Genomic DNA, 12,941 nt, shown 5'->3' on the forward strand with positions numbered 1-12,941 from the left:
CTAAACTCATAGTAATCCAAATTTATAAGTGCCCATGAACTTCTATAAATGTTATTCTGACCTGAAACTTCAGCATTATTATTGAAGTTCCTAGTCTGTCTTCAACAGTCCTTTTTGAGTAAAAGTATTTTCTTCCCTAACAAACCACTTCCCCTCCCAGATCACTTAAGTTGTCAATAGAAAATAATCGTAACTGCCTTTGATTGCTGCTAGTGTGCAACAAATGTAACATGTTGGTATCTCATCTGTGGATGTGATTAATTCTCCCCCTTGTTAGTGTTTTCTTCCAGCAAATATAGTTGGACTGGGGCTGGGTTTGATGTAGTTCAGTTTATAGTTGTATTTACTTCCAAGCTCAATCCTAACATTGCACATTGCTCAGAGGTTTTAGCGTTCTTACCCAAAGTTTTATGGTCGAGGGAAAAAGTCTTACTTTTTTATTTCTCCTTTTAGACCACAGGATGGTAACAAACCCGCTGAGACTAGTCAACCTCAATCTAGCACAGGGGGTTACAACCAGCCCAGCCTAGGATATGGACAGAGTAACTACAGTTATCCCCAGGTACCTGGGAGCTACCCCATGCAGCCAGTCACAGCACCACCATCTTATCCTCCTACCAGGTCAGTATTATCTTTGTCCTCATGGCCAGTGAGCTAGTAGAATCACAGGTTTTATTTTCAGACTGTTGACCAGCTTCTTCCTCAGGTGAAATGAGTTCTCTGACTCTCCCAGTTATAAGGCTGACCATTCAATGTTACATTAAAACCTTTGAAGGACATTTTTTTTTTTTAAACTTCACTTTAATCATTTCATATTTAACTCAGGGGTCCATTCATGCACAAGTCTTTTAATGATTGATTGGGCCAGGGCCTTTCATCCAGAGCTCTAGTCTACAAGTCTACAGGTTTATATGGCACTGTTTTACTTAACTACCCCAGCAGCTACAATGTCTCGTTTGGGTTTCTTGTAAAGCAGAGGAAGAACTGCAGGTTTTCACACGCACATTTAATTAGAAGCAGGTTTTCAAATGAGCTATCTGAATTGTGTCTTAAAGTGTTACCCTAGTTTTGCTAGAAGTAGCACTTACCTTTTTTGCACTCAATTTCATTGGTTTACATATTAAAGTGCCTCAGATGTGGACAGGTTTGGGAGCAAATACAACTGACCGGTAAGTGTACAGCGTGGAGCAACAGTGGGCTTATGGCAGTTCTTCGCTGAGCCAGCCCGTGTTGCTGAGGGTAGTGCATCTGGCCTGTTGAATAGGTACACTCAGTGAAGAGAAGCTATTGAGTCCTTACAGCCATGTTGGGGGATGTGATTGAGGCTTAGTTTAGTTGTGCTCTTAAATATAATGTTTTTTGATTTTTGTTATTATAGTTCATCTAAAGTTTAATAGCAGTTCTTTGAAGCTTTATCATTACTCAAGAAGGTATCTTTGATTAGTTTCCCTGCAATGTGGCTGACACGTCAAAAACACTTCTAGTACAGTGCATTGATTCTGAAGTTTCTTTAGTTTCCTTATCTGTCTTTTCTTCATGAATGCCCAGATTTCATAGATAATCAGGCATGTCTGAAAGTTCAAAAGCATATATGATATATAGCAAAACAGTTTGAAACTTGGACAGATCATCAAGAGAAAATTGCCGTATTTGTGTGACCGTATACACACCAGAGCCTTGTACTTCTAGAACAGTCACTGTCATGATTGAAGGAATTATTAGAGGCAGGTTTAGAACTGCAGTACTTAACTACCTCCTTTACCTCTATGGCTTTTTCACTGGGTCAGCCTGCCCTGGGTCCCTGTGCACATATTCTTAATTCAGGAAACATCAGACTCACAAATTTGCCTTGAATTTAATCGAACACTGGTTTTAAGAGGGTGGGGGGTAAAAGGAGTCTCTAAGGATTGTATGTTGTATAGATTGGTTTGCATTAATTTTCTCTTTTGCATTTAAAGCTTTATTCTGAATACAGATATATTTGCTTAAATTCAAACTGTTGATATTTAGAAAGTAAGTGCATTTTTAAGGGTTTCTGTGTCACAATATGAATGTCTCGTATTTAGGAGGCTTGAAGAAATAACAAGCTTCTCCTTCCTAATAAGCTTTTTTTCTTTCTTTCAGCTACTCCTCTACACAGCCGACTAGTTATGATCAGAGCAGTTACTCTCAGCAGAACACCTATGGGCAGCCGAGCAGCTATGGACAGCAGAGTAGCTATGGTCAACAAAGCAGCTATGGGCAGCAGCCGCCCACTAGTTATCCCCCCCAAACTGGATCCTACAGCCAGGCTCCAAGTCAATATAGCCAACAGAGCAGCAGCTACGGGCAGCAGAGTGAGTTGCTAAGAGAGAAAACCAAATAAGAATGATTATGTTTGGAGTTTCTGAACATGGGGAAATGCTCTTTGTCGCTATTTACTTTTGGACTCCAGGATGCATCTTTAGGACATAACATCCTAGCTAACTGCTTGGATATCCCATTAAAGACATAAATGCTTTTCTCCAATTTAATTGTTGTTAGTGTACTTTGCAAAAAAAATAAAATAAAAGAGAGTTTGTAACTAACCATAGAAAATATTATAGGACGTTAGCCTCGCTCTCTTTGAGGAGGCTATAATACAGTGAGTAAAGCTGGCATTCCTGTGGCCTACCCACCCACTCAGTAAGGAAGCGAGCAGGTAGCTGTTGAAGACTACTGCAGTTTTGATAGTCAAGTAAATGATATGTTTTTGGGGTTTTTTGTTTGTTTAAATCCATAAAAAAAGTAACCAAAAACTCAAAACTGCATTCCCAATTTAATTTTTATCTGGATCATTGTTTTTAATTAAACTCCATCCATGGGCGTGTTTCATTATAGCTATGAAATGAGTAGTGCTTCTTGATGGAGCCCAACCTTTAAGCCCTAAGAAACCTGCCTGCTATTTTGTTTCCTGAGAGTAGTTTTAAAACAGCTTTTGGAGACATCCTAGGATGCAAAACCCTATAAACTGTTGACCAGAGGGCTCATTTCTTATTTGGGTGGTTTATTCTAGGCTAACTATGTAAGGTTACCTCAGAAGATGGTGCCTTGGTTAGTGCCTTGCGATTGAGCATTCTGTGATTCCAGGAGAAAGTACAACAGGCAGTGTTCAAATGCTGGTCCATGGCTTACAGATGTGACTCTTTCCTCAGGTTCATTCCGACAGGACCACCCCAGTAGCATGGGTGTTTATGGGCAGGAGTCTGGAGGATTTTCCGGACCAGGAGAGAACCGGAGCATGAGTGGCCCTGATAACCGGGGCAGGGGAAGAGGGGGATTTGATCGTGGAGGCATGAGCAGAGGTGGGCGGGGAGGAGGACGCGGTGGAATGGGGTAAGAGCAAACCTTTTCTCCTTTTACCTAATTTTGTTTCATCCATAGGATTTTCAATGGAAAGAAGGGACTGAAAGACATAAGAAATTTATTTCTACATTTCCATGGACAATCTGTTGAGCCCAGGCCATCTTCTAAAACATGGAAATGTCATCTTTGTGGCATAGATTAAGTGGCAGTTTGCTTTTTTCCCTGCCAATCTACTTGGTTGGGTTGGGGAGAACAAAGAATGGTTTTGAAACGAGAGCTTTCAGTTCCCTTCATGGTTTCCAGAGGTCAAAAGCCTCTGTGGGTAATAGACTCGGGATGGAACACACACAACCCTTCTAACACCCCTAGGTTTTTAACTAATTGCCTTTGAATGGTTGTCTTGAAATACCTGGTATATATATATATATACTGCAGAAAAGGAACACAGTTGTTTTCCACAATGTTTGTCCCCAACTTCTGTTAGTACTTGGAATTGTTGAACGTAATGATGAAGATCTTGGTCCCATAACCCCTGAACTATGACCTGAGGTGCACCTGGTACAGAAAAGTCTAATAGTTTTTTGCAGAGTAATGTATATAATTACAGGATCACTCCCCATTGGAGATTTTGAGAAGTCTAAATCGGTTTGACCATTTTGATTGATGGCACAATCTGGTTTAGAAAACTTTGTTTAGATCAGTAACATAACCCTGCTACCTGTGCCTGCCCCTCCCCTCCCTCTCCCATCCCTTCCCCCCTTTATGGTGTCTGTACTTTGATGAAGGTGAGGTATAATGTTGATGGTTAACATAATCTGGAAGGTTTAGTTCTGTGTGTGTTCTGTCCCTATATAAACTAGTAAAAAAAAAAAAAAAAAAAGTTATGCAGAATGTTACATAGTATGTATAAATTGGATTTGGTGCCACTGTTGGTACAAGGAAAAATTGGGTGTAGGGATTCTTTTTTGTTTTGTTTTGTTTTGTTTTAAATAGAAGTGGACTTCAAAATTAAATAAAAATTTGATCTTTAATTTTTATATTCCCAAATCTGTTTCCTATTGAAAGATAACTGAGAATTAGGTTCTGTGTATTCTGCATAACTTAAAAAAGTCTTTGGTGAAATCTTTATTGGAAGAAACAGTTATCTGACAACACAAAAATTGATAAATAATTTGGTATAAAATAAAATCAGTCTGATTTGGAAAATGTCATTCCATTATAAAGGTTTCACTTTATGGATGTTTTAAAATAGACGTAGACACTTGAAATTACTATCATCACGTCTCCAATCACCTAGAATTCTTAGTATTTTCCAATTGCAAAATCAATTTCAAGTTCATTCATTTTAATACTCCAGAAGTAATAATTCTGCTAATTTTGCTAGACTTTGCTAGTAGAGGGATCCCCTCTTTCTGGATGAGAAGTCTCTCCTGGAGCCATGGAAAAAATCATGGCTTTCCCCACAGGTTTTTCAACTGACTGTGAAGCAGTCAGTTGGATCCCTTGGGGACAGAGCAGGGGCATCTCCCCTTCTCCCCTCTTTTTCACTCTGGTGTGGTGATGGTTTTCAGTGTCTTCTGCAGGTAAGGCACTCAATGTTGTTAACATGCCCTTTTTCATTGCCTCAGTATTTTGATATTTTCATTGGCTGTTAAACGTGGAAACTTTTTAACATGCTTTGTCGCATTTATATGCTACAGGTTACAAAGTGAGAGCCTTGTATACACTTCAATACTTAAAAAGTACCCGTACTCAGTACTCAGCCGGCAGCATAATGAAAAGTGGGACTAGACACGGTGTCCATATGGAGAGGAAAAATATACATAGAATATTTTTAACAAAATGTATTCATTGTATAAATGGAATCCTTCTGTAACTTTGGTAACTGCATACTTGTTATTTGGTAATGAACCAGAGGAGGTATAATACTCTAGAATTGTGTAACATTAAAGTGTAAACTTTTGTGTTTAAAGAGAGAGAACATTTTATGGTGTGTACTTTTAAAAAGGAAACAAAGCTGCATGCAACAGCTTGAAATTGTATATTCAGGTATTAAAGGTGCAATACTGGTTAGAAAAAGCTCAGGGCCTCCCACTGAGGAGCTGCCTTTATTTAACTTTGAAGGAAAAATGAAAAAGGCCTGTCGTGTTCCCTCCCCCTGTTTACAGTATGTAAAGCAGTAAGTTTATACTGCTGTCATCACTGTTCTCAACTGATGTGTCTATAAAGTTGCACCCCCAGTCCATTGAGCCTTGGTATTTGTTGTAAATTCTCCTTTCACAGCGATTGTTAAATCCCATTAGTGCCCTGAATTGTATGGCTTTATGCTGAAGATTGGCTGGATGCGTCCTCTGATGTGTGTTGTAGGCGTTTAATGTGGTTGTCTCCTGCTTTATCATACTGTGACTTGTTAGGAAGCCTCACTTGGCTCTCCCCTAGGAGAGGTTGAGGGTGCACCTTTATGAACATGGAAAGCAGTTGCCCCAGCTTGCTACTCCTCTCTACAACCAAGCTCTCCCTGTTTTTCAGCTGATGGGGTGGGTGTTTGGGATCTACTTTTTTTCCCCCTAATTTGCCAAGTATTGCACTATTAATACCAGCCCCCGAAATGAAAGGAACCAACCACACTGGTGTGTACAATCAGACAAGCAAGGTTGTATATAAAGGAAATTTGAGCAAGCTGCCCTGAAGAAAGGCATAGTGACAAGATGAGAGAGATGCATTGTTTGGAGATGTGTTTAGCCAGTGCCCTTCTTCCCCACGAGCCCCCCCAAGGCTCAGAGCGGTACTGGCTTTTAAAGGGAAAGGCCTTCATTTCTTCGTTTATCCCCCCAGCAGCGCTGGAGAGCGAGGTGGCTTCAATAAGCCTGGTGGTAAGTTTTTGAGTATTACCATGGATAGTGTTTAAAAAAAATACAGTCAGTTTTTAGAAAACTATAATTTTTTATTAGTTTCATAAGCGGTTTAAAAATGATCTATACAAAGAGACTAATGGGTACTGCCGGCATTGTCTTAGGGGTAATAAGGTTAACCTACGGTTACAAAACAAAGGGTAACTTGAAGTATTGAGCAACTGCTTCTGTAATATGGGGGAGAATACAGTTTTTAAATTTGGTTTGGAGGAAAAATTTTGACTTAAATTTAACACTAATTTGGCACATAAGCATTGAGTGTATTTGGTTAATGGTTTAAAAGCAAACCAGCAAAGAAAAAGCAAAACCCTAGCAAATCTTTCACAAATGTTAAAGGGGCACTGCTCCATTTTAGCAGTGCGGGTCATTTTGAATTTAATGAAGCCCCATCAAATGGTGGTATAGTAGATAGCTATGTGTGTTTGTAAGGTTTGTAGCTTGCAAGACGTGCACTAATAGTATTTTATATGATCTTTCCTGGTTGGCAGGACCCATGGATGAAGGACCAGATCTTGATCTAGGTAATTTTGAATTCTTGAATTTTGTATCTTATGTTAATAAATGAACAGCACCGAAGTAAGTGCTTGCTAGAGCTCAGCAGCCTGGTAGATGAGCGTGATATTCTTGCTGTCGGGAGCAGTCTGAGGCTCCCTTTATTGGGAGCATCTACTTCTACTAGCCTTAGACGAAAGGGAAACCACAACTTCGTGGCTTTCTTAGCGTGGCTGGTAGTTCTCTTAGCTTTGTGGTAATTACCAGTGAGCAGCAGTGACTAGTGCATTAATCAGCCCCTGTAGGTACAGCAGAGTAACTCCTGTCTTTTTTTCTCTGAAAGGCCCACCTGTAGATCCAGATGAAGACTCTGACAACAGTGCAATTTATGTGCAAGGCCTAAATGACAATGTGACTCTAGATGATCTGGCTGACTTCTTTAAGCAATGTGGAGTTGTTAAGGTAAGTACAAGCAAAACCGTATGACCCGGCAAGTCTTCCAAATCAGCAGGCATTTTAAAGAGATGATGTTGAGAGTTTCTGAAGAGCTAACCACTTCTAAGTTGCCTGACTTGCTGGGCATGTTGTGGTTTGCTCCTTAAAAATACAGAAACAGCAGAAGCAACAAGAAAACGTTTTTGGTAGAAAAATGCTAAATATGGTTGGGCATATTTAACTCAAGTCTTTTCTTTATAATTTTCAGTTAATTACAAGAATACTTAAATGGACACTGCTTTTTTGTGAAATACAGAATACACCATAGCATTTTTTAAATGGTCAACATTTATGTTTCTACTTCCAGTATGAGAATTAGAGCTTTATGAGCACGTGACATATTTTTCTTCCCCAGTGTTATCCTTTCTCCACGCTCCCATCCCGAATCATACTGTTCCTTTCTTTTCATAGACATATGCTATAATTTTGGGGAAGGTTTATTAAACACTACTACCTATAAGGCAGTGTTATTCTGTGGATATACTAGGAACAAACAGGAACCCTTGGAGTTCACGTACAGTGGGGAACATACAGTAAAAAGGAATATATTGTGTTAGGTGATGGATGTTATGGAGGAAAATAAATCAAGGAGAGCTGAGATAAAAGAAATAGAGCCATACAACTCAGAGCAGGGAAAGCTTTTAGCAACAGTAGCTTGAATAGCAAGGCAGAGGGGCCGAGAAGCTCGTGAAGCTGGTGTGACTAGAAAGTTTTAATCTGAGGTAGTGGAATGGTGGTTGGGTTCAGGTGGGGAAAATTAAGAGAAATTATGGTTTTGAGGGGGGGATCAGGAGTTCTCAGGTCAGAAACCCAAAGGTTTGGGAGTCCTATATTTCATTTATAAATGTCACAAGTTAATTTATTGTATATTCTCTAATAGTTATTTCTAAGTTTGTGGTCTGTAGTCCATGCTGCAGTGAATATTCTTGTATATGTCTCCTGGGGCACAGTAAACTAGTGTCTTTTTAGTGTATGTATAGTTGGTTCTTATTACTTGCAGTAGTTCTGGAAGGTCACTACAAAGACTGAATTAATGGATACTCAACCACTGCTCTTAAGCAGGTGTGTGCACAGATACATATATACACACACGTCACATACATTAGAATTCTAAATTGTAAAAAACCGTTCCCCCTTGATAGATCTATTTTTTTCTTACAAAGAGAAAATGAGGTTCTGAAGTGTTGAGTGACTTGCATGAGTTGGCATTCAGATTCATCCAGCTGGCCCCAGGGCCAGAACTTCTTTCACTGCACTGCCCTGTCCCCACAGTCTCCATCCCTTGAGAGAACTGGACTGAGGGTGCAGCGTGTCTCATTTGATCTCTACTGGAACAAGTGCATCAGACGGCTTAAATTTTTGTTGCTCCACACGTCTACAAATAACCACAAAAGTGCTACAAGTATTGATTTTGGAGTTTAAATTTTAGTGAGTAGGCAAATTTGCAAATATTAAATCCACAAATCAGATTCAGCTATACCCACCCAGGTGTAGAATTGCTGGTTCTAAAAGTGCATATTTAACTTTATAACTAATAGTATGGCTGAGCAACTTAGTAGATTTCCACCAGCATTCATAAGACCACACTCCCCATATCCTCACTGCTACTGGGACTGACCTGAATTTTTAACTTACATCAATCTGGTGGAAGAAAATGGAAATGTGGTGTTTTTCTTAAAATTTTGTTTTTGGAGCACCTGGGTGGCTCATTCAGTTAAGTGTCTGCCTTTGTCTCAGGTCATGATCTCAGGGTTCTGGGAACAAGCCCTGAGTCAGGCTCCCTGCTCAACAGAGCTCCTCCTTCTCCCTCTCCCTCTGCTGCTTCCCCTGCTTGTGCATGCACTCTCTCTTTCAAATAAGTAAATAAAAATTTTTTTTAAGATTTTATTTGAGAGAGAGAGCCTGAACATGAGCCAGGGGGCAGGAGGCTGAGGAAGAGGGACACGCAGACTCCCTGTTGAGTAGGGAGCCTGACTCAGGGCTCGTTCCCAGGACCCTGAGATGAGATCATGACCTAAGTGGAAGGCAGATGCTTAACCAAGACTGAGCCACCCAGGTGCCCCTGAAATGTGGTTTTAATTTACTTTTCCGTGTTTGCTTAATAATGTTCTAATTGCATGTTGTCTCCTATGAAATGCCTATTAGTCTTAACACTCATTCTTCATTGGGTTGTCCCTTTAAAGAATGTATTTTATTTATAGAAAGAGTAGGGGATAGGGGCAGAGGGGGAGAATCCCAAGCAGTCTCCATGCTCAAAACGGAGCCCAGTGCAGTATTTGATCTCATGACCCTGAGATCATGACCTGAGCCGAAATCAAGAGTTGGATGCTTAACCGCCTGAGCCACCCAGGCGCCCCTACATATAATTCTTTATATTCCCTGAAGGCTGATCCTTGTCTAATACTGCAAGTGTATTCTCCCAATTTCTAACTCTTTGATGAAAGAAGCAGCTCTTAATGTAATTGAACTTACCAATCATGTCATTATTGGTTTGTATCTTTCTTTCTGTTTGTGAGACCTTTTGTTTCAGTAACATTTACTGAAAGAACCATCCTTTCCTTGATCGTATATACTATATCTGTCACATAAATTTCGTCCCATACCTGGAGCTGTTTCTGGTAGTCTTTGTATACTTGGGGTTAATTCACTAATTAGCACAGCTATTTCTATTTTAAGTCTTTATCTAGGGCAGCCCTGGTGGCGCAGCGGTTTGGCGCCGCCTGCAGCCTGGGGCGTGATCCTGGAGACCCGGGATCGAGTCCCACGTCAGGCTCCCTGCATGGAACCTGCTTCTCCCTCTGCCTGTGTCTCTGCCTTTCTCTCTCTGTGTCTATGAATAAATAAATAAAATCTTTAAAAAAAAAAAAAAAGTCTTTATCTATAATAAAGCAAATTCTGTTCTCTTTCCTTAAGATTGCTCTATTATGGGTAGCCCCGGTGGCACAGAGGTTTAGCGCCGCCTGCAGCCTGGGGCATGCATGGTCCTGGGGATCCCAGATCTAGTCCCACATCAGGCTGTCTGCAAGGAGCCTGCTTCTCCCTCTGCCTGTGTCTCTGCCTCTCTCTCTCTTTCTGTGTGTGTGTCTCTATGAATAAATTTTTTAAAAATCTTAAAAAAGATTGCTCTATTATTTACTCCTTGTTTTATGTACATTTTAGAATTCCATTTATGTTCTTTAAAAACCCCAATTGGATGTTTATTGAATCTATAAGATAGTTTGAGGAAAATAGATACTTTTATAATACTGAGTAGTTTTTTCCATGAATATCGTATGTGCATTTACTTAGGTCTTGAGTGAAGACCATCTCAACGGTTTTGCAAGTCTTAGTTTTATTTTTAAAAATTTCAATTATTGTTGGGACGCCTGGGTGGCTCAGCAGTTGAGCATCTGCCTTCAGCTCAGGGCATGATCCTGGGATCCAATATCGAGTTCCACATTGAGCTCCCTGTAGGGAGCCTACATCTCCCTCTGCCTATATCTCTGCCCCTCTCTCTGTGTGTGTCTCATGAATAAACAAGTAAAATCTTTAAAAAATAAATAAAAATTTTAGTTATTGTTAATGGTCTTTTTCAAATGACATTTTGTGGTTGTTACAACTATATAGAAATAAGATTTGACTTTGATAGCCCTTAAGATTTGCATGATGGGGATCCCTGGGTGGCTCAGCGGTTTGGCACCTGCCTTTGGCCCAGGGCGTGATCTTGGAGTCCCCGGATCAAGTCCCACATTAGGTTTCCTGTGGGGAGCCTGCTTCTCCCTCTGCCTGGGTCTCTGCCTCTTTCTGTCTCTTCATGAATAAATAAATAAAATCTTAAAAAATAAAAAAAAAAAAAGATTTGCATGATTAAGGTTTCCTTTTTTTTTTTTTTTTAAGATTTATTTATTCATGAGACATAGGCAGAGGGAGAAGCAGGCTCCCCACAGGGAGCCTGATGTGGGACTTGATCCCGGATCCCAAGATCACACCCTGAGCCAAAGGCAGATGCTCAACTGCTGAACCACCCAGGCATCCCAGAGGGTTTCTATTTGTGATGTGTATGATATGTTGTTTATTTGTGTATGTGTGGGTTTTTTCCTAGTTAGGAAAGTAATGTATAGGGATGTCTAAATGGCTCAGTGGTTTGGCATCTGCCTTTGGCTCAGGTCTTGATTCTGGAGTCCTAAGATCAAGTTCCGCATTGGGCTCCCTGCGTGGAGCCTGCATTTCCCCCCTGCCTGTGTCTCTGCCTTTCAGTCTCTCATGTATAAATAAATAAAATCTTTTAAAAAGGCAGGGGGGGGGATCCCTGGGTGGCGCAGTGGTTTAGCGCCTGCCTTTAGCCCAGGGCGTGATCCTGGAGACCCGGGATCGAATCCCACATCGGGCTCCCGGTGCATGGAGCCTGCTTCTCCCTCTGCCTGTGTCTCTGCCTCTCTCTCTCTCTCTCTCTCTGTATGACTATCATAAATAAATAAAAATTAAAAAAAAAATAAAATAAAATAAAATAAAATAAAAAGGCAGGGGGGGATCCCTGGGTGGCTCAGCGGTTTAGCCTCTGCCTTTGGCCCAGGGCGTGAGGATCCCGGGATTGGGTCCCACATCGGGCTCCCTGTGTGGAGCCTGCTTCTCCCTCTGCCTGTGTCTCTGCCCCCCCCCCAAATCATGAATAAATAAATAAAATCTTTTTAAAATAATAATAATAAAAATTAAAAATTATACTATCAGTTTTGTAAAATAGAGATTTTAAAAATAGCCCCATCATTCATACCACCATTTTGCCATATTTTTCAGCATGTATGTTCTTTATAAAAACATAGCATTAGTATGTATGTCTTACAAATACTAGCTTTTTTTAAGATTTTATTCATGAGAGACACAGAGACAGCAGAGACACAGGGAGAGAGAGAGAAGCAGGCTCCATGCAGGGAGCCTGATGTGGGACTTGATCCTAGGTCTCCATGGGACTCGATCTCCAGACTCAGGATCACGCCCTGGGCCAAAGGCAGGCGCCCAACTGCTGAGCCACCCGGGCATCCTGACTAGCTTTCTTTTCTTTTTATATATATATATATATAAATCAATACTCTTAGGTATCACTAGGTGTTATATAACCAACATGTATAAATTAAACTTTGATCATAATGTACTTTTAATGCAGAAAACAGATGAAGCCATATTCTTGTATTATAGTGTGGCTCCTGAAATCAAGCCAGTTGTATCTGGTGTTCAGCTGAAAAGCTAATGGTGCATTCTAGCTCTGGAGGAAAAATTAGCTGTGTTGGATTTTAAGAATGCTGTTAGAAAGGATCCCTGGGGTGGCTCAGCGGTTGAGCACCTGCCTTCTGCCCAGGGCATGATCCTGGAGACCCAGGATTGAGTTCCGCGTCGGGCTCCCTGCCTGGAGCCTGCTTGTGTCTCTGCCTCTCTCTGTGTCTCTCATGAATAAATAAAATCTTAGGGCAGCCCTGGTGGCACAGCGGTTTAGCACCGCCTGCAGCCCGGGGTGTGATCCTGGAGACCCAGGATCGAGTTCCACATCAGGCTCCTTGCATGGAACCTGCTTCTCCCTCTGACTTTGTCTCTGCGCCTCTCTCTCTGTGTGTGTGTGTGTGTGTCTCTCATGAATAAATAAATAAAATCTTTTAAAAAAATAAAAATAAAATCTTAAAAAAAAAAAAAGAATGCTGTTAGCAGGGCAGCCCAGGTAGCTCAGCGTTTAGCACCGCCTTCAGCTCG

General features: G+C 40.8%; 1 protein-coding gene across 1 annotated transcript in view; it reads left to right on the forward strand.

The window, feature by feature from the left end:
- EWSR1 (EWS RNA binding protein 1) overlaps positions 1–12,941 on the forward strand; it is a 29,643-nt gene that overhangs the window by 12,339 nt on the left and 4,363 nt on the right. The window contains exons 7-12 of the mRNA NM_001290126.1: positions 454–621; positions 2,125–2,336; positions 3,174–3,354; positions 6,160–6,197; positions 6,725–6,757; positions 7,072–7,190. Coding sequence (NP_001277055.1) covers positions 454–621; positions 2,125–2,336; positions 3,174–3,354; positions 6,160–6,197; positions 6,725–6,757; positions 7,072–7,190 — 751 coding nt within the window. The remainder of the gene's footprint in view (positions 1–453; positions 622–2,124; positions 2,337–3,173; positions 3,355–6,159; positions 6,198–6,724; positions 6,758–7,071; positions 7,191–12,941) is intronic.

Source organism: Canis lupus, chromosome 26, assembly GCF_011100685.1.
Source record: "Canis lupus familiaris isolate Mischka breed German Shepherd chromosome 26, alternate assembly UU_Cfam_GSD_1.0, whole genome shotgun sequence".
Classification (NCBI taxonomy): Eukaryota; Metazoa; Chordata; class Mammalia; order Carnivora; family Canidae; genus Canis; species Canis lupus.